The 23,495-nt window shown below is 32.6% G+C and overlaps 1 protein-coding gene across 1 annotated transcript; it reads right to left on the bottom strand.

The window, feature by feature from the left end:
• Positions 1-1,100: 1,100 nt before the first annotated feature.
• LOC131038797 (F-box/kelch-repeat protein At5g43190) lies at positions 1,101-2,270 on the bottom strand. Its single transcript, XM_057971342.2, has one exon. The coding sequence runs from the start codon at positions 2,268-2,270 to the stop codon at positions 1,101-1,103; it is 1,170 nt and encodes a 389-aa protein (XP_057827325.2).
• Positions 2,271-23,495: the final 21,225 nt, after the last annotated feature.

The raw sequence follows: 23,495 nt of genomic DNA, 5'->3' as shown, positions 1-23,495 counted from the left end.
TACAATCAACATTGCATTTCAACACATTACATATGAGAAATTTAAATGAATAAAATCAATAAATAAACAGGAACACCTTCAATTATTTTGAGACCCTAAGTGAAAAAGAACTATGGTCCTAAAGAATGTAGTGAATGTTTCAATTCAACATTTGGAGGCCAAACATGAGATCCATTAAAATATTATATTTTATAGCATATTCTTGTAAGTAGCTTGTTTTCAAAAATATAATTAAAGAGATGTTCAAATTGTAAGGACTTGCAATATTTATTATATATAACATGGAACTGATTTTTTAATAAGTAGAAGCCTAAATAATAAAGCTATCATGATTGGATTTCATAGTAATGTTTTAGAAGATTGGGTACTTTCATGAGAAACATTGCTACAATCTTGAAATTAATAGGATCTCACTCCATTCATAATTCTATATCACAATCTTGTCAAATTGAAAGCATTTAAGACTTTGGAACCTTTCATCTCACAAAGAATAGTAACTTGAATAATATAGAGTGGCATATTCATTAGAAAATAACTTCATAGACATCATTTCAATACTATGTTATCAAAACTGAATAAAGATTGCATATAAGAAGTAATTTTTTTATACATATACATTTTCAACAATAAATAAATCATTACAAACTAAAATAATTAAAGATTTAAAAAATAATTTTAAAGTTTCAAAAATTTAAAAAAATCATTTAAATTTTATTCTTTTATTTTTAAAATAATTTATATCACAAATTATTTTAATAATACGTTATATTTTCTATTATTCCAAAACTCCGCCCATGCATGCTATTCTTAATTTTATAAAAAATATAATTAAATAGTATTATATAAATGATAAGAGAAATAAATTATGTTCTAGTTATCTCTATTAAAAATAAATGCACATTAATAAATCTGTAAATTAATGTCATACTTAACTCCATCCTGTAGTTTATTCGCATGCATAACAAATCAATACACAGTTTGACTAGGAATTATTTTCAGATTTGCTACCCAGGGCAAACACAAAAACAGTACATTAAAATAACCTCATTATTTTACAGTAACAGATCGAACCTTGGTTCAAATGGTATAAGTTCATTATTTTACAGTATTAGATCGAACCTTGGTTCAAATGGTATAAGATCGGATGCATATTTTAGTTCAAAAGGAGACTCAGGAAGAAAATTCCAGGACCTTAGCTTTACATCATATACAAGAACTCTATGAAATTTAAAGCATTTGAAGCATATAAAGTCCCCAACGCCCACACAGCTACTAAGAATAGTAGTAATGTCGACTCCAATAAATCTAGAAACTCTTGCAATCTCTTTCCAAAATGACAAAGGAGAAGAGGGATTCCTATCAAACTCCCATAAAACTACAGAAGTAGGGTTTCCTGCAATTGCTTCTACCACTATAAGATACGACCTGCATGCGAGCAGTCGAAAATACCTATAGTTCTGTACAGGCAATGGCACTAAAACAATGGGCATAGAATCCCAAATTCTATAAAACCCTATGTAAGACTCACCAGTCCTGTTTGAGGGAGGATTCTTCTTTCCCAACCCTAGAACTAAACTCCCATTATACCATACCCTCTCCAATAGATAATAACCAGCTGGAATTTTATCAACAACCCTAATTGATTTCTTAGAAGAGTCATAAACTTCAATATTCTGGCATGAAACTGTTACAATCTTGTAGGAGTTCCTCTCTTCGCCATCCAAGATTGCTGCCACATATCTTTCTTTCATGATCAATATCTTATCAAGCTCAGAATAAGATCCATTGAGTGGATTGCAAATGTATAGTTTTCGGGACATTAGATGATTCAGTAAAAGCAGACCCCTCCCTGATCCTTCCACCTTTATAAAGATAATTCTCTGACGAATTCTGGGCTGCAAAGTGAGGGAAAGAGTCTTCCATTTTCCTGTCAAGAAAGAGTAGGCCATACACTCGTGATGATATATGCGGAAAGCAAGAAATGAAGATGAATATGGTAAAAGAGCATTGAACTCTTTTGATACAGTGCGCAAACTATAGATAGATTCGACTGGTAAGAATTGCAGTATCCTCTCTACTATATGCATGGGCATTTCAGACCATATTGAATGTTCCAGCTCGCTTGTATGCTCCTCTGAATTTTGAAGACCTATGCTTTTTGTAAAAGGAACGTTCGCATATAGCTTTTCTACTACTTTTCTTACTGCAATATCAAACCGTTTTCGCTCCCACCTAAACGTTACACAACAATGGTTTCCTTTTCCTTCCATTGACAAAGAACAATGGATTTGCTTACCGATGAGGCTTTCTTTTCAAGGCTATATTTTTCTTTCCTCAAACCCTAATTCATTATTTCATGCAAGAAGAATAAGTTATATTGCATGCATTCAGTGTTTTGTTTAGTTCTATAATTAGTTTTTATAGACTTTTTCAATTTCATGCAAGATTTATTGATTTTTTAAAAAAATAGTATTAAATTCAGTTTTGAGATCTTATTGTTCAATCTTTAGGAGTACCAGTCATCCTCTTAAAGTATCACTTTAACTCAACAATCTAGAGATTTGAATTTTTAAATCTCCCCTCTTTCTGTGGATATTGCGTGCATATTATAGGTCGTAGCATTATTAAGTGTTACTAAATTGACGTGAAAGTAGTAAAGCTGCAGTATCACTATAACCTGGTAAATGATCATTGCCTCTCTAAGTGATACTTGTAAACATATTTAATCTCTGTTTTACTTTTAACATTCAGAGTTACTTAAGACCATTGCCCTAAAAAATTAAGCCACAAATAGATTTTATAATGGTAGTGCAATTTTTTAAAATTATTTCATTTTTTTTTATTTTAAGTCAAATTAAATATTATTTATTATAAATTAAATTAATATTATAATATTATAAATACATGGATTGATCTGGAAAGGTTTTTATATATATAAATGTATGAGAAATCGATTAGTTTAATTAATATTATTTTCAAAATATTTTTAATATTTAAATTGTCACAAAGGTTTGAGTTTTTATAATCGCTATTTTTAAGAAATATTATTTTAAATTATTATTTTTTCTTGAAATAATATGTATTTATAAAATTTGAAGTATAAAGTAATTCATAAGTAAATAAATATTTATCTTCAAATAATTATAAAAGTAAATAATGTAAATAAAATAAAGTTAATAAAATAACTAGTAATTAATAAAAGTAAGAAAAATAAATAATGTATATATGTTTAGAGGAATTTAGGTAAAGTAGGCTGAAATTATTATATTTGTTTATTATTAAATTTTAAAAATTATTATTTTTTATATTGGAATTTTTCTTAAATTATTATAATATTATGATATTGTAATTAATATTAAATTATTATTAAGATGTGATTATATTATTATGTTTTAATAAGTTATTCTTTTATATTGTAAAAATTATATTGTTATTTTTTTTATTGTGGCTTTTTATCCTTATTCTTTTGAAAAAGTGGATTAATTGTATAATAAGGATGGACAAAATGAAGATATAATAAACATTCAATAATTAAAAATTAATTGATAGAGTGCATGGGAGAAGTAATAAATAAAACTAACTTATATATATTTAATATATATAAAATAATAAATAGGACTCAAATGTGTAAAAGGATAGAAATAAACCATTAGAACAATTTAAAAAACTATGTTAATGTATAAATTTAAAGAATCTTGAACCATGAAGGTTTCAGTTCCAAAGATAAAAGATAAATTGGGAAGTGTCAGCCTTGAATCTCATCTACCATAAGGTACTCTCAAAGTTCTGTTAGATAATTTCACAAAAATAAATAACTGATATTATTAAACTTCAAATCACCCAAAAACCGTTTTTCCTTACAGCTAAACGTTACAGAATAATGGTCTGGCTTCCCTTCCTTTGGCAAAGAACAATGGATTTCACTATCGATGAGGCTTTCTTTTCAACACTATATTTTTCCTTAAACAGTAATTAATTCATTATGTCATGCAAGAAGAATAGGTTTTATTGCATGCATTCAGTGTTTTGTTTAGTTCTATTAGTTTTTATCGGCTTTTGCGATTTCATGCAAGATTTATTGATTTTTTAAAAATATGATTAAATCTTATTCTGAAAATTCTGTTACGAATTCTTATTGTAAAATTTTTAGGTGTACCAGTCATTCCCGCATACTTGATCTTGCAATTCCAGTCTTCTCAGGGTAGAAATCCATGTATCACCTTAACAGTTACAATTTGCTCCAGACCTTGAAACCGAATACCCTTGACGCAGCTATTCTAGTTTAAAAAAAACACATAAAAAAACATACAGAGCGCCTACATGTTCCATGAGTGTTAAAACACTGTTCGAATTTCTCCAATATTAATCTGTAGCGACCGGGATTTTTGGCACAGGAACAGATTATATTGTCAATTGTCATATATGGCAAATGCGCAAATTTGTATATTGCTCTCAAATTCTCAATATATCTAGGCTAATAACATGAAGATGTTTGCCTGCAGCAGAATCTCATCTCATACAATTTTGGATTTCAGTGAAGAATGGAAGGCTCTTTCTGACTGTTCCGATAACGATTTGGGGCTGCTGTTTCCATACAAGTTTTGCTTGATGGAAGGCCGAACCGGTATAATTTTCAGCCTTCCAAACAGCGTCTTGTATTATTTCAAAAGGAAAAAAAAAATACTCATCTTCAATTTTTTTCATTTACAATTTTTCTCTTTCTTAAAAATGAAATTCACGCCGAAGGCTTTTCTTGACACTTAACTCTTTGGTTTATGAGGTCAATTAGACAATCCAGACCTCCCTCCTATTTTGCTTACTATATAGTACCATGTTTGGTTTATATAAAACTATCAACTTAAAAAAGCTACAATAAACTATTCTAGTTATAAAAAATAACCAAGTGATATCTCTCCTTCTCTCCCTCTCACTCCTACTTTCTATAACTCCACTTTTATCTCCTCTTCATTTCTCTCCCCTCCTCTCCCTCGACCTATCTATCTATTTATATATATCTCACTCCCTCTCATACATGTGACAAAATCCCTTTTTAACTCTCTCTCTCTCTCTCTCTCTCTCTCTCTCTCTCTCTCTCTCTCTTACTTGTCTCTAGCACCTTCATTCTCTCTCACTCCTGTGTCCTCTATCTATCTCTCATTTCCCCCCCACCCCTGTGTGTGTGTGTGTGTGTACCTATCTCTATTACTTGTCTCTAGCACCTTCTCTCTCTCTCTCTCTCTCTCTCTCTCTCTCTCTCTCCATATAGCTACCTCTATCTCCCTAGATGTATCTATCTATCTCTTCCTACCCCTCTCTACCGTTATGTCTATCTCTATTTATATCACTCCGTTTCCCTCTCTTTGTCCATCCTTCCTACTTTATATCTCTATCTCCATCTTTCTCCTCTATCTCATTCTATCCATATCTTTCTCCACCTATATCTCCATATCTCTATATCTCTTTATTTATCCCTTTATCTCTCTATATTTCTCTCTTTTTGTATCTCATCCTCTCTCACTCATAATCTATATATTGAGCTATATTTTCCACTCTCCCCACTCTTCTTTGTTTTCATCTACGTATATCTCTACCTCTCACCCCCCCTCTCTCTCTCTCTATTCCCCTTTCCGTCAATCCTTCCTCAGCCTATCTCTCTTACTATCTCCTCCATTTACTCTCACTTCCTTCTGTGTGTGTGTGTGTGTGTGTTTATTATGTCTACTTTTGTCTAATTGTCTCCTTCTTTATTTGTATCTCTATTTAAGTACATTTCCATCTCCCTATCCCTCTTCCACCTCTCCATGTTTCCTTATATCTCTATCGCGTTATCTCACCATATATATCTCTGTATCCATCCCCCCCTCTCTCTCTCTCTCTCTCTCTCTCTCTCTCTCTCTCTCTCTCTCTCCATATATATATATATATAGACATGTATCCCTCTCTCTACCTATCCATCTCCCTTTCCCTCACCATCTTCCTAGACATCTATATATCTCTTTGCCAAGATATATATATATATATATCCATATTTCTTCTTCCATCTCACCAACTATCTCTAGCTCATTTTCACGAATCATATTTTTCAATAATTATATTATTAGGAAAATAATGTATACGTTTCATTTATGAGATGAAATTGTAATGGAAATAAAAATTTTACTATGATGATAATGCAATCAGAATTCAAATGCAATGAAATGATTAGTGTTACTTTACTCATGTAAATGCAATTAAATGACTAGTGTTATTTTTACTATCAATTGGGATCGTCATCGCTGATGAGCTATTGAGTGCAAGTGATGTAGGGATAGGTGAATGCAAATGAAGGCGAGAACATGGTTCAAGTAGAGTTGTCCTAGCTCATGGACTTCGCTAGATTAGAGGAATCTCACACACCACACACCACAGTAGTGAAGTTATATATATAGCTCATGGACTTTGCTAGATTAGAGGAATCTCACACACCACACACCATAGTAGTGAAGTCATATATATACATTTATGTCCGCATTGTTGCATGATTTTGCGTTATGAATGAATTTTGTGAGTAATGGCAAATTTTATGTTTTATTTGTCTATGAAAGTCAAAATTTGTTAATAATTTGAAAATAAATAGTGACTCTATGATTTAGCATTCTTTGTGGAGGAGTATGTAATTTATTGAAACTATATTTAATGTTTGGTTTTCAAGATTATAATATAAATATACGTATTTTATATGTATATTAGTTCAAATAAATATGACTCGGTCATATACATATATATACATAGGTAACTATGGTATATGTCTAATTATATTGATTACTCTTAATGTGATTACTTTCTTATTGAAATCATGTATATGTATACATATACATAATCATTGAATATTATGTATATATACAGATACATAATCATGATTTATACATTTATGTTCTATAACCTCTACATTTATATTTTCATAAATGTATTCATTATATATATATATATATATATATATATATATATATATATATATATATATATATATATATATATATATATATATATATATAAGAAAAAGGTGGCGGGTCTTATTGACTAGGACTTGAGTTTAACGACTGTTATAGCATGTTATTAAAAAATCGATATGAAGAAAGTCGACTTAGCACCATGGTGAAATGGAAATTGGTTGCTAAGGGTACGGTATTAATCGCACTCATGGAAAACTTTGAGTTTGAGGAAGTCGATACTAATCGAATTAGGAAACCAGTTGTATCAACTTAGCAATATTAACATTGATCTTACCACGTACCAAGCACTTAAGTGTTTGTAACAAACTATAACACTCTGCATGATATACACCGATGTGTTTTAAGAAGAGGAGGTCGATAATTTTAAAAACTCTATTTATGGCGACTATTTGTGAACCACAAGTTAGAGGAAATCAAGATTATTATCGATTATACAAACACATAGTGTTTATGTTGATCACAAACTGTAGGTTTAGGAGAATTGTTAGACGTGGTGTGATCAAGAGTGACGTGGGTGATTAGAAGAAGGGTTCTTTAATGATTAAGATGATATTTGCAATTCATGGAACGATATGCAAGCATTCCTTCATAGTTCTAATTCTTTTGGTACTTATATGATCTCACAACTAATAGATGTGGCATCAGAAATAATGATAACAGTAAATAAAAGCCCAAAAGATAGCAGAAAAGGTAGCACAAGATTAGGATAAATAGAAGCATAAGCACGCAATACAGACACAAAGAAAGATAGTGGAAAAAATATACAAAGACTAGGAATGATATAATAGAGAGAAGTGAAATGAGAAGAGAACAACAGACTTGGAAACATAGTGAAAGAAGAGTATTGAAGAGGTTAGAAAGAAAGAAGAGGAAAGAGTCACAGTCAGATTTGGACAAGAGTTGTGTTGATCACCACCGATTTGGTATCAAGTTACAGAGGTAGGCTCTATTTGATCAATGGTTATTATGTGTTTAGAAATTAAGGTTGAAACTGTGTTGTGATTTAGTTGCTTAGTTCGATATATAAGAAATAGATAAACTTGGATTCACATTTATGCAATATAAGTCATGAAGGATATCTTGAATCTTTCATTTAAATAGCCATATAGGTATATGCATCATAAGATATCATCTGATATAATATTCATAGAAGGAATTATTAAACATGCATAGTTAGATACTAAATTTATAGGAAACACATCTTAGGTCTACAATAAATAAGTTATTTCAAAGAATGTGTATTCATTCTATTCAAATATATGTAAGGATACATACTTGCGCTACACCTTCTTTCTTTAATATTTGGTTTTGATTTACTTTTCAAAATAGTAATGAAAGATTGCTTCTTTTCAAATAGGTATGATTATTTATCCATGAAAGATTGTTTGTTCTTGTCAGATATAATCGAATGTAACAAGGAATTGATGTTGCTATTTCTATTCAATGAAAGATTGTCCTCTATATAAATATTTCTTCTATATTTATATGAACAAAGCTAGATAGGCTTATGTTGTGGAAAGTTACCTTCCAGGACGGGTGTCGAATATGGGTTATAGAGAGAGAGTTTGCTTTTTCCAAACTATATTATTTGTTGTGCATGGCATTATACTCAGCCGAGTAATCGAATAACCATTGGAATAAATATATTCATTTTAGTTATCCACTCTACCATATCCTTGAATGAACTTTGATTATATCTTTAATGAATTCAAAAATTGAAAATGCATGTATCATTTTAGGCAAGCACCAGATTCCATCTTGTCTTTTGAATTCTTTTTGTTAAGCAATTTGTGTAGGGTCGGGTATTCTTGATTGACCAAGGATTCTAGGGAAGTGTAAACTTCAAAGTTGGGTCGAAAAAGCACCTGATTCTTGTTCTCGTCTTCATTCTAAAGATTGAATTGAAGTTAGCTTGGAATGGCAAATCAAAGGATGCATCTCTCTCTTTATTTTATGTTTATATTTATACTTAAGACACTATAAAAGCCTAAGCATTGTATGAGGATAAGATTAAGATTCTTCTATAATTTTTCTATTTATGAAAAGTCTTTACTTATTGACAGAAATCTCGTGTTTACATTGGAATGATCTACAAGAGCTTAGGATGAAAAAGTGTTTGAAATAGACTTACTAGAAGAATCATGAGTATATTTAAGAATAAAGAGTATTTTATTTCTTAATTGAATATAGAATAATTTATGTCTTTACATTTTGGTATCAAAGCCATAGGTTATATAACACTAGGACCTATGAGTCACTTCGCTAATTAAACATTAAAGGTAAAATTTTTTTATTGAAACTTACAGAAATGGTGCGAACAAAGCAAATAGATCATAAATCTATAGTATGATATGCACAATATCTGATATTAAAAAATGATCCCATATCTTTTTCTAAACCTATTGATGATAACCATGCGAGAGGAGGAAGATGGTTAAGTGAAGAAGAAATTGTCCCTTCTATTGAGAAACAAGTCCTTGACCAACCAGATGAAGGAAAAGGGAAAGCAACTCTTGAACAAAAGGAGAAAGAAATACCTAATCATGATGAACTAGGAAAATGAATTTCACGAACTGAGTCTCTTGGGAATAAGACTAGTATGACTATCCCTATCGAGGAGAAAGAAAACAAAGAACATGTGTTAGAGTATCCTCCTATTGAGTCGATTGTAATTAGTTCTGATGAGTCAGAAGGATATACCCCACTTAGTTTTGATGAGTCAAAAGGATATACCCCCTTGAATCCATATGAAGAGTCATCTAGTTATGTAATGTTACTTATTTTTATCAATAAATAGAGTTGCTAATTTATAATTAGTTTTGTGTCACAATAAGTGGAGTTGAACAATTTTTTTAGTATGTTTCTTATGATAAAAAAATTTGTAGTTTGGACCTTAGTTGATATAAAAATGATAGTTATCATAAGAACTTAGACACAATAGATGTGTGATTTATGTAACTATGTCCTATATTAGTATTATATTGTCTTGTTCCTTGTGATAAATATAGATCATTTGCAATGACCATAGCGTATAAGGTAGATTTATAGGAAATATTGTTTGGTTAGAGACTATGGATATTTTAATCCTTGCTGACATTTTTCTCTAAAGAAACATTCCTTGGTGCATGAATTATTGAATTTCAATGGGTTCTAGAGTTCTACAAGAGCTGGGTCAAGAAATGGAAATGGAAGAATGTATTAGATTCTTGATCTATTGAATCAGAAAAATGCTAGGATGGATGGAATCGAACAAGAAGTTTGAAGGGTTGGTGAGGTTTGAAACAAAATTCCTAGAGCCGAGGAACAATCTGATTATCGAGCTAGGATGGAAGGGGAGTTAGCCAAAGATCTGAAGAGGATAAGCCCACCTAAGTTTGATGGTAATACTATTGGTGATGGTGTAGAAGATTGGGTAATTGAGATCCAGAAGTATTTTGAGCTTCGTAACATGTCCAATGAAAATGAAGCAGTATGGGCTGCTTATCAGCTTACTGGAAAAGCTGTGACATGGTGGAACAATGAGAAATCTGAGAAGAAGTTACAGCTTGGTGATATTACTTGGGAAATATTTCTGCAATCATTTAGGAAGAAGTGGGTTCCTTAGTTATTCTTCGACAAGAAGATGACTAAATTCTAGAATCTGACACAAGCTGGCATGATAGTTACTCAATACTGGGAGAAGTTTACCAACCTCCTAGAGTATGTTCCATAGTACTAGATGGATGAACGATTTTGCATTCGAAAGTTCATCTTGGGTTTAAGGACTGACATTGGAGAAGAAGTGGACATTCATAATCCATTGACTATGGAGGAAGTCTTTGAGAAAGCAACTAAGAAAGAACAAAAGTTGCAATAGTTGGCAAATTTACGAAAGATTGTGAATACCAAACCAAGTTTTGGAAATAGGAATTTTCAAAGCAATAACAATAAAAAGAGAAACAACAACAATCGAGAGATAAGGAATCTGAAAAGAGGACCTAACACTCAAGAGAAAGGAAGAGTGAACCAGGATGGAAACAAGAAAGTGAATAGTAACACTAACTATACTAATCACAATACTAGGCAGAACATTGACAGGAATAAGTCAGGTGGACACTTAGGGCCTAAGGATGGATGTTACAACTGTGGGGGAAATCATTATACTTCAAATTGTCCATATTGTACCACTATACAAAGAGGAGGAACTCAGCAAGGAGCTTCACAACATTAGATTCACGTGGTGGTTGACAACCGCCAGGTTGACTTTCAAGCTTCACATATCGAGATGACGGGTAAACTTTTTGGTCAATCAGTTTCTATTTTTATAGATATAGGAGCTACTAAATGTTTTATTGATCCTAAAGTAGTTTCTAGATTATCTATTAGACCTAGTTATATGTCAAATTCATGGATGGCTCAATATGGAAATCGAGCAGAGAAGAGGGTAGATTCCTGTATATTTTTCAGTGATTTAGAGCTTCCTAGTTTCCAAACTCAAGTTAATCTATATGTGGCACCACTAGGATTGTATGATGTGATCGTAGGTATCAATTGGTTAACAGAACACAAAGTTTTAGTAAACCACGAGGATAAGGTTGTTAGTTGTATAGATGATTTTGGAAATCCAGTTGAGATTCGTGGGTCTCAAAAGCCTCTTGAATTGAGACACATTTCAGCAACGCAATGAAAGAAAGACCAAAGGAAAGGATGTTCCATCATTGCTGTAATGGTAATCGACTTGGATAATGTCAAGAAGAGCCCTAAGGATTATCGAGTTCCTTAATGAGTTCTTGGATGTTTTTCCAGAAGACCTTACTAAGTTGCCACCAAAAAGGGAGTTTTATTTCTCTATAGAACTCTTACCTAGAATGGAGCCACAATTTAAGGCTCCATATAGAATGACAACCACAAAACTATATGAGCTTAAGGCTCAATTGTAAGAATTGCTTAGGCAAGGTTTCATAAGACCTAGTGTATCCCTGTGGGGTGCACTAGTGATCTTCGTAAAGAAGAAGGATGGTACTTTGAGGTTGTGTATTGAATACAGAATGTTAAACAAATTAACCATCAAGAAAAGATATCCTTTGCCAAGGATAGATGAACTATTTGACCAAATGGAGGGTGCAACAGTATTCTCTAAGATCGATCTTCGATCAGGTTACCACCAGTTGAGGATTAAGGATAAGGATATTTCTAAGACAACATTTTAAACATGGTATGGACGCTATGAATTCACATTCGTACCTTTTGGTTTAACCAATGCCCCAACAACATTCATGAACCTTATGAACAACATTTTTATAGAGTACCTAGATGATTTTGTGCTTATATTCATTGATGACATTTTGATCTATTTTAAGAATGAAGAGGAACATAAGAAGTACTTAAAGATAGTCTTGGAATGGTTAAGAGATCACAAGATTTTTGGGAAGTTTTCAAAGTGTGTTTTCTTTCAGGAAAAGGTGCACTACTTAGGTCATGTTATATCTACTGAAGGAATTTCAGTTGATCCTGCAAAGATAGAGGCAATTGTGGATTGGCCAAAACCTCAGAGTGTTTCAGAGATCAAAAGTTTTATGGGTCTTGCAAGATATTACAGGAAGTATGTGGAAGGATTTTCTAGGATAGCAACATCTATTACTTCACTTCAGAAGAAGGAAAGAAAATTTGAGTGGACTGAGAAGTTTGAAGAGTCATTTCAGCTCTTGAAGAAGAAATTGAAAATAACACCAATCTTGACTATACCAGATACTAATGGATACAATATAGTGATTACAGATGCCTTAGGTAAAGGTGTAGGAGCAGTGTTAATGCAGGAAGGAAAGGTGGTTGCTTTTGATTTTAGGAAACTAAAGCAATATGAATTAAATTATGCACCACATGAATTGGAGCTTCTATCTATTGTTCATGAATTACAAATGCGGAGGCATTACCTATTAGGAAAGCTATTTGAGCTAAAGATAGACCACTTAGGACTGAAATATATCTTTACACAGCCTAACCTTAATGCAAGATAGAGAAGGTGGCTTGAATTCCTAAGTAAGTATGATTTTGGTATTGAATATATCAAAGGAAAGGAAACTAGGGTAGCCGATGTTAACAATATAAGAAGACATCTATCTCCTATGGTTACTATAAGGTCAAACTTGAAGTAACAAGTGTTGCAGAATCTTTTTGAAGATGAGGATTACCTAAGGGTTAAGAAAGCGTTGGGAGTAGATCTTTTAGATCACTATTTTGATGGATATGAGTTGAAACCTAATGGTATTTTAAGGTACCAAGGAAGGATGTACAATCCTGAAGGTGGAAAATTAAGGAAGTTAATATTGCATGAGGTGCACAATACAACTTATTCAGGACACCCTAGAGTAACAAAGATGGTAGTTGACTTGATATCTTTGTATTTTTGGCCTAAACTCTAGAAAGAGGTGATTGAGTATGTGGAAAAATGTTTGGAATGTTAGCGAGTGAAAGTTGAGCATGTTCATATGGTAAGAATTTTATTTCAACATGTTATACCAGAGTATAAGTGGCACCTAATCAGTATGGATTTTATCCAAGGATTACCTATAAGTGATAACAAGCAGGATACCATCTTAGTAGTTGCAGATAAGTTGACAAAAGTTGCACATTCATACCTAGAAATCTCAAGGAAGGATCATTTGTTCTTGCAAAGAAATTTGTACAAGAAACATTTTGATTGCATGGTGTACTAGAAACCATAATTTTAGATAGGGATACCAGGATGACATCTAGATTTTGGACAACATTGAATGCAACTTTGGGAACCAGACTGAATTTTAGTTCATCATATCATCCTCAAACTGATGGCGAAACAGAAAGGGTTAATCAGGTTGTGGAAGGTCTTCTAGGAATGTATTGCATGGACCAACAATACAAGTGGGAGGAGTATTTGCCTTTGGTTGAGTTTGCGTATAACAACTATTTTCATGCATATTTAGGGATGACACCTTTGGAGGCACTCTATGGGAGAAAGTGTCGCACACCTATTAGTTGGGATAGAATGGAAGATAGGATCATCATTGGTCCTGATTTACTCAAGGAAATGGATTAGAAAATGATGTTGATCAAGAGTAGGTTGAAGGAGGCAGCTAATAGACAAAAGAGCTATGTTAACAAAAATAGAACTTTCTAACAATTTTCTATAGGAGATAAAGTCTTTTTGAGATTCAAACCTCATAAGAGCTCTATCTCATTTGGAAAATCATCACAGTAGGCACCAAGATATGTGGGACTCTTTGATGTGTTGGAAGTTATTAATCTAGTTCCTTATAGATTAGCTTTACCACTTTCTCTAGCTCGAATCCATAATGTGTTCCATGTTTATTTGTTCAAACCTTATCATTTTGATGCATCTCATATTCTTGATTGGCAATTTTATAGGTACAGGATCCAGGGGTGGTGCTAGTGGAGCCCATCCAAATCCTAGATCAACATAGCGTGAAGCTACATAGCAAAGATTTCACTCAGTATAAGTTCCAGTGGGACCAATATTTTGAGGATAGTGCTACATGGGAGGATGCTAAGATGATTGACCATCATTTTCCTCATTTTCTTTCTTAGAAAAGTATTTTCTTATTACATGATATACCTTGAAACAATGATTTTGATTTACATATTGTGAACTTGGATAGCATGCATGTTATTGTTATTATTTATATTTGAGACTATGATGTATTATTAACATTATATGATGCTGAGTTACTAAGTGCTTATTGAAAGATAATAAGACATCGGTATGTTGTCTCCTCCAAGTGGGGAAGGATGTCACGAACCATTTTTTTCAATAATTATGTTATTAGGAAAATAATGTATACTTTTCATTTATGAGATGAAATTGTAATGGAAATGAAAATTTTCTATGATGATAATGCAATCAGAATTCGAGTGCAATGAAATGATTAGTCTTACTTAACTCATGTAAATGCAATTAAATGACTAGTGTTATATTTACTATAAATTGGGATTGTCATTGCTAATGAGATATTGAGTGCAAGTGATGCAGAGATAGGTGAATGCAAATAAAGGTGAGAACATGGTTCAAGTAGAGTTGTCTTAGCTCATCAACTTCGCTAGATTGGAGGAATCTTGCACACCATAGTAGTGAAGTTATATATATACATTTATGTCTGCATTGTTGCATGATTTTGAGTTATGAATGAAATTTTGTGAGTAATGTTAAATGTTATGTTTTATTTGTCTATGAGACTAAAAATTTGTTAATAATTTGAAAATAAATAGTGACTCTATGATTTAGTGTTCTTTGTGCAGGAGTATATAATTTATTGAAACTATATGTACTGTTTGGCTTTCGAGATTATGATATAACTATACATATTTTATATGTATATTTTTTTGAATAACTATGATCGATCATATACATATATATACATAGGTAACTATGGTATATGTGCAATTATATTGATTACTCTTAATGTGATTACTTTCTTATTGAAATCATGTATATGTATACATATACATAATCATGATTTATGCATTTATGTTCTATAACCTCTGGGTTTATATTTTCATAAATGTAATCATTTTATATTTATATATATAAATATAAGAAAAAGGTGGCAGGTCTTATTGACTAGGACCTAAGTTTAACGACTCTTATAGCATGCTATTAAGAAACCGATATGAAGAAAGTCGACTTAGAACCACGGTGAAACGGAAATTGGTTGCTAAGGGTACGATATTAGTTTCACTCATGGAAGACTTTGAGTTAGGGGAAGTCGATACTAATCGACTTAGGAAACCGGTTGGATAAACTTAGCAATATTAACACTGATCTTACCATATAACAACCAATTAAGTGTTTGTAATAAACTATAACACTCTGCATGATATACATCGATGTGTTTTGAGAAGTGGAGGTCGATAATTTTAAAACTCCATTTATGGCGACTAATAGTGAATCACAAGTTAGAGGGAATCAAGGTTATTATCGATTATACAAACACTTAGTGTTTGTGTTGATCACGAACTGTATGTTTATGAGAACTGTTAGACGTGGTGTCATCAACAATGACATGGGTGATTAGTAGCAGCATTCTTTAACGATTAAAACGGTATTTGTTGTTCATGGAATGATATGCAAGAATTCCTTCATAGTTCTAATCCTTTTGGGACTGATATGATATCACAACTAATAGACATGGCATCAGAAATAATCATAATAGTAAATGAAAGCCCAAAAGATAGTAGAAAACGTAGCATGGGATTAGGATAAATAGAAGCATAAGCACACAATAACATAAAGATAGTGGATAAAATATATAGAGACTAGGGATGATATAATAGATAGCAGTGAAATTAGAAGACATCGACAGACTTGGAAACATAGTGAAAGAAGAGTATTGAAGAGGTTAGAAAGACAGTAGAGGAAAGAGTCACAGTCAGATTTGGAAAAGAGTTGTGTTGATCACCACCGATTTGGTATCAAGTTATGGAGGTAGGCTCTATTTCATTAATAGTTATTATGTGTATATAAATTAAGGTTGAAACTATGTTGTGATTCAGTTGCTTCTAAGTTCGATATATAGGAAATAGATAAACTTAGATTCAGATTTATGCAATATAAGTCATTAAGGATATCTTGAATTTTTCATTTAAATATCCATATAGGTATACGCATCATGAGATATTATCTGATATAGTATTCATAGAAGGAATTATTGAACATGGATCTAGTTAGATACTAAATTTGTAGGAAACACATGTTAGGTTTGCATTAAATAATCTATTTCAAAGAATGTGTACTCATTCTATTCAAATATACGTAAGGATACATACTTGCGCTACACCTTCTTTCTTTAAAATTTGGTTTTGATTTACTTTTCAAAATAGTAATGAAAGATTGCTTCTTTTCAAATAGGTATGATTGTTTATCCATGAAAGATCATTTGTTTTTGTCAGATATAATTTAATGTAACAAGGAATTGATGTTTCTATTTCTATTCAATGAAAGATTGTCTTATATATAAATATTTATTCTAGATTTATATGAACGAAGCTAGATAGGCTTATATTGTGGAAAGTTACCTTCCAGGATGGGTGTCGAATATGGGTTATAGAGAGAGAGTTTGCTTTTTCCAAACTATATTATTTACTATGCAAGCTATTATACTCGGCCAATTAATCGAATTAGCATTGGAATAAATGGATTCATTTTATTTATCCACTCTAACATATCCTTGAATGAACTTGTTTATTTCTTTAATGAATTAGAAAATTGAAAATGCATGTATCATTTTAGGCACGCACTAGATTCCATCTTGTCTTTTGAATTCTTTTTGCTAAGCAATTCGTGCAGGGCCGAGTATTCTTGATTGACCAAGGATTCTGGGGAAGTGTAAACTTCAAGGTTGGGCGGAAAAAGCACCCGATTCTTATTCTTGTCTTCATTATAAAGATTGAATTGAAGTTAGCTTGGAATTGCAGATCAAAAGATGCATCTCTCTCTTTCTTTTATGTTTATATTCATACTTAAGGCACTATAAAAGCCTAAGCATTGTATGACGATAAGATTAAGATTCTTCTACAATTTTCCTATTTACGAAAAGTCTTTACTTATTTATAGAAATCTCGTGTTTACATTGGAATCATCTACAAGAGCTTAGGATAGAAAAGTGTTTGAAATAGACTTATTAGAAGAATTATGAGTATATTTAAGAATAAAGAGTGTTTTATTTCTTAATTAAATATAAAATAATTTACGTCTTTACTTTTTGGTATCAAAGCCATAGGTTATATAACACTAGGACCTATGAGTCACTTCACTAATTAAACATTGAGGGTAACAATTTTTTGTTGAAACTTACATAAATTATGTGAACAAAGCAAATGGCTCGTAAATCCGTAGTAGGATATGCACAATATCTGAGAGTAAAAAAGGATCCCATATCTTCTTCTAGACTTGTCGATGATAATCACCCGAGAGGAGGAGGATGCTTAAGTGAAGAAGAAATTATCCTTTTATTGAGAAACAAGTCCTTGCCCAACCAGATGAAGGAAAAGGGAAAGCAACTCTTGAACCAAAGGAGAAAGAAATACCCAATCATGATGACCTAGGAAAAGGAATTGCACTTACTAAGTCTCTTGGGAATAAGACTAGTATGACTATCCCTATCTAGGAGAAAGAAAACAAAGAACATGTGTTAGAGTATCCTCCTATTGAGTCGATTGTAATAATATTGTGGTAATATTAAAGATAATAATATATTAAAATATAATAATATAATCAATCTTAATAATAATTTAAATACAATAAACTATTATTATATTATGATATGGTAATTAATATTAAATTATTATTATATTTATTATGTCTTAATGCATTATTTATTATATTGCCAAATTATTGTTATTATATTTTTATTGGATATTCCTTCTTATCCTTATTGTTGAGGAAAAAGTGCACTTATGTAGGGACATTTTCAAACCTCAATAATGAATAATATTACATTAAGATAATTATGAAGTTAACTAATTGTACAATGGAAATAGATAAATTCACTATCTAGTTAAACTAGGAGTGGCAGGTGAGAGGTGGAAGTGAAGATAAAATTACCATTCAATAATTAAAATTACTTAATGGAGTGCATGTGAGAAGAAATAAATAAAATAAACTACTTTTATTTTTTATTTTTATGCATTTAAGTGTTACAAATATGTGAAATTAAATGCTTCTAGTTTTTATCAAGGGACATTTTTCCCATTATAGTAGAGGATTAACATATGCCAAGTTTAAATAATAGTTAAGTTATAGCTATTTTGTAATAGTAATTTTCAAGAAAGTAGTATATTTGAATTGATTAACATTTAAACTAAACTAAATTTGTATAGTAAAAATAAACTGGATAGTTAAGTAATATAGTTTAATTTATTTGAAATTAGTAATAGAATGGTTGGGTTTTGCACTATCGTTAGATTTCCCATAATTACCCAAAGAACTAAACATAACTTGCTCCTCAACTACTCTTTCTCACTTGGTCTATTTGAATTTCAGTACATAAAATCTTCTCTAGAGTGGGGTCCTACCTCTTCAGTACCTCTTGATTCCAAGGTCAATCTTGTGTCGTGTTCTAGGGGTCCTACTACGAATGCTACTATGGTACTAGTTGGGACTTCGACTAAAGTTAAACTTGCCTCTTCGACTTCAGAGAAGACAGTAGTAGGTGCACTCTAGCCCCATGTGTTGATTATGGTGGGGAGTGATGAACCCCTTATGAAAATGGGAATCTAGAGCATTTGCATCCAAAAGAGTGGAAAAATGTGCAAGTGGATATTAATTTTGGTTAGAAAACTCCTAATATATCCCCTATTTACCTGCAAATGGAGGATGGTATAGTTATTGTGCTGACATATTTTATGATGGATCGCATTGTGTCTTCCATGAATCTCACTCTTGTGGGAAATATTTTCTCCCTTGACCATCCATTGATAGGGTTTGGAGTTGCATTTCTCTTAAGTGGAAGCTCAATGGAAATGTTGTAGTTAGTGCTATGCTAGGTTGTCTATTCCTTTCTAAATTCACAATAAAGGAAGACCTTATCATTGTTATTTCTATGAGACCATGGTCCTATGGAAAACATCATATGTCCATCTATATATGGGAGCCAGACTACGAATTAGTCATAGACCTTCATAAGACTGCTCTTGTTGGGGTGTGGCTTTTGGGTCTCCCGCTTGAATTATGTGATGAACAAATCTCTAGATGAATAGGTAACTCCTTTGGTCATTAAATTTCTTCTAATAAGTTGACAAAGGCTAAATCTAGGTTAGTCTTTGTACACTTTTGTGTAAATATTGATATTAACAAAGTCCTTCCCAATTTCATTTTCATGTGATATAAATTTGGAAGTTGGACACAAGTGATAGTGTATAAAAATGGGAAATTGTCTTGCTAGAGGTTCTCTAAGTCTAGATATCTTCTCTTTAAATTTAAGTCTCCCTAATAAAAGACTTTACCATTGAATAAGTGTTACCGTGAGAATGCAACTTTGCAAGATTCTGGAGCTCCTCCCCTTGGTGAATTCAAAAGAGTCTCATGGAACCCCTATTTCTAGTGTACTACAAGATAAGAGGTGTTCCTCAAGAGTGGATGCTCCTATCTTGAATGATATAGAGATGACCCCTAGGGAGGTTGAAGGTGAAGGCCAGGTAGAGGACTCAAATAAAGACTATGTATTCACTAGTGAAATCATAAAAATTATGGAGACCCCAACCAAGGCTATAAATCTCAAGAGGGGATTTCCATGTCATCTCCAATCGGTGGAGAGCCACTTGTGGAGGATGGTATCCCCACTAGTTATAGTGGGATCACTTCATCTCCCAATGTGTTGGCTTCATCAAATGGGATACCTTGTCTTCTGCTCCTTTCTTTGAAGTCTCAAGGACATGTTTTCAACCAAGGGCATGGTCAAGTGGCCGTTGGTCACTTGGAGAGACCTTAATAATACATTATATTTTTTATTATTCCAAAACTCGTCCCATGCATGCTATTCTTAATTTTATAAAAAATATAATTATATAATATTATATAAATGATAGGAGAATGTAAGTACATAATAAATTATGTTCTAGTTATCTCTATTAAAAATAAATGCACATTAATAAACCTGTAAATTAATGTCATACTTGACTCCATCCTGTAGTTTATTCGCATGTATAACAAATCAATGCACAGTTTGACTAGGAATTATTTTTAGATTTGCTACCCAGGGCAAACACAAAAACAATACATTAAAATAACCTCATTATTTTATAGTAACAGACCGAACCTTGGTTCAAATGGCATAAGTTCATTATTTTACAATATTAGATCGAACCTTGGTTCAAATGGTATAAGATCGGATGCATATTTTAGTTCAAAAGGAGACTCGGGAAGAAAATTCCAGGACTTTAGCTTTACATCATATACAAGAACTCTATGAAATTTAAAGAATTTGAAGCATATAAAGTCCCCAACGCCCACACAACTACTAAGAATAGTAGTAATCTCGACTCCAATAAATCTAGAAACTCTTGCAATCTCTTTCCAAAATCACAAAGGAGAAGAGGGATTCCTATCAAACTCCCATAACACTACAGAAATAGGGTTTGCTACAATTGCTTCTACCACTTAAAATACGACCTGCATGCGACTTGTCGAAAATACCTATAGTTCTGTACAGGCAATGGCACTAAAACAATGGGCATAGAATCCCAAACTCTATAAAACCCTATGTAAGACTCATCAGTCCTGTTTGAGGGAGGGTTCTTCTTTCCCAACCCTACAACTAAACTCCCATTATACCATAGCGTCTCCAATAGATAATAACCATCTAGAATTTTATCAACAACCCTAATTGATTTCTTAGCAGAGTCATAAACTTCAATATTCTGGCATGAACCTGTTACATTCTTGTAGGAGTTCCTCTCTTCACCATCCAAGATTGCTACCACATATCTTTCTTTCATGATCAATATCTTATCAAGCTCAGAATAAGATCCATTGAGTGTATTGCAAATGTATAGTTTTTGAGACATTAGATGATTCAGTAAGAGCAGACCCCTCCCTAATCCTTCCACCTTAAAGAGAATTCTCTGACGAATTCTGGGCTGGAAATTGAGGGAAAGAGTCTTCCATTTTCTTGTCAAGAAAGAGTAGGCCATATACTCCTTATGATATATGCGGAAAGCAAGAAATGAAGATGGATATGGTAAAAGAGCATTGAACTCTTTTGATACAATGCACAAACTATACATAGAATTGATTGGTAGGAATTGCAGTATCCTCTCTACTATATGTATGGGCATTTTAGACCATATTGAGCATGCTAAAGCCCTCGAAATTGTGCCCCCTCTTGCTAAGATTGGCCTACAGATGGATATCTAGGATGTTTGTGACTCAGAAATGGACTTGGAAGAAAGTGGGGTTCCTGTTGATGACCTAGAATATAAACCTGCAAATGAAGGGGAGATGACGACTACCCCTGGGACATTCGGCAGCAAGAATCCTCCTAGATGGGTGGCTAACAAATACAAAACCACCAGCAAACTAATCTCCAAGGCTGAGCCCCTATCCAAAAAGAAAAAGCTAGCGTCTAAGGACCATAGCCCAAAGATTATGGACTAGGAGATTAAGTTGGACATTCCTATCAATGTCCCGAAAGGAAAACAGGGGACCATAGCCAATGAAGAGAATAGTGGGAATCAGAGGACTAGTAACCTGATGAATCTAGTTATGGAAGCTACCAGAAGCTAGGAGAGCTACTGGAAGTGCGTTGAGCACGAAATTGATACCCTAAAAATGGCGGTTAAAGAAATAATTGATATCTTCACTACTTCCCCTAGGCCCAACAAATCGGAGAAACTCATGATTATGACACAAAAACTCTCCCTGGACGTTGAGGTGATGAAATGCAATCATGAACAAAGGATTGATAAGGTGGAGCGATCCATGACAGAAATTAAGAAAAATCTCAAGAGCCTGGCGGACATAAGTAAAGAAGCCATGAACAATAGTATTGAGGGGCTTGAAAAGATTAATGTCATGGTTGCTGATTATGGATCCTACCATAGCGAACTGGTGAAAGATCTTGCAAGAGATGATATGGCTACTGGAGACAACAAAACCATTGGACCTAGTTCCAGAACTTGGAGCAGAAGCGGCATTAAGGGTACCTCCAGATTTATTATGGAGGAGCTGGAGGAAATCAATAGGATTTCCATCCAAAATAACAAGGATTGATGCTCTCACTTAACTGAGGGCTTTTTCTTTTGTTTTGTCTTGTTTGTCTGCGTCCTTTTTGTTTTTGTGTCTTCTTGGGGTCGCTCCCCTGTTTTGATGTTGTTTCATGTATGTTATGTATGTTTGGCTGATGGCTGGCTGTTGTAAAACTTTTGGTTTTGGGTCCATGTAAAACCCATTTATCTTTAGAAAAAATAAATAGAATCAAGGACAAGACTTCTATCATTTTAGAAGATATTGTTGAGGGAAGAATTTAAAGAAGAAAAGGAAAGCAGCTTCATTCTTCTCAAGAGAAATCCAGATCCATAAATGTCACAAATATGCAAAATCTATAAATATTATAGTTAGCAATTGAATAAAGAAGGACAATGCGTTTTCCATAAATATTCAAAACTCTTATAATCTAATAGAAATGATCAGTTGCAATCTACACACACAAACTCAATTCTAATGCTGCCATGTGTATATAGGAATTAGTTCTTCGGAATAGCATATATGAAAACATGAAGTTACATCTCTGGTATTTTCTCCAAGATGTCCCGACATTAGAGGAGGCAGTTTCTTTGCACGTTGTGACAACATAAATAGGGGGTTCAAAAGCTCCAATGGGAGCAAATCTGTTCTGTGCTAGTCAACCTTAGACTAAGAAATGTGAAAATAAAAATATCGTTTAAATAGATATGGGTTTATTTGATACGAAATCAGCTTTAAGGATGAGCATTACTTCCATGATTGTTGAGAAAAATAAAATCCTGGCTCTATGT

The sequence above is a fragment of the Cryptomeria japonica genome, chromosome 8 (genome assembly GCF_030272615.1).
Source record: "Cryptomeria japonica chromosome 8, Sugi_1.0, whole genome shotgun sequence".
Taxonomy (NCBI): Eukaryota; Viridiplantae; Streptophyta; class Pinopsida; order Cupressales; family Cupressaceae; genus Cryptomeria; species Cryptomeria japonica.
The sequence above is the reverse complement of the archived record's forward strand: the minus strand, read 5'-3'. Positions and strand labels throughout refer to the sequence as shown.

Excerpts from the sequence above, each read along its gene's own strand:
- LOC131038797 (XM_057971342.2), bottom strand. The coding sequence starts at position 2,270 with ATGGAAGGAAAAGGAAACCATTGTTGTGTAACGTTTAGGTGGGAGCGA.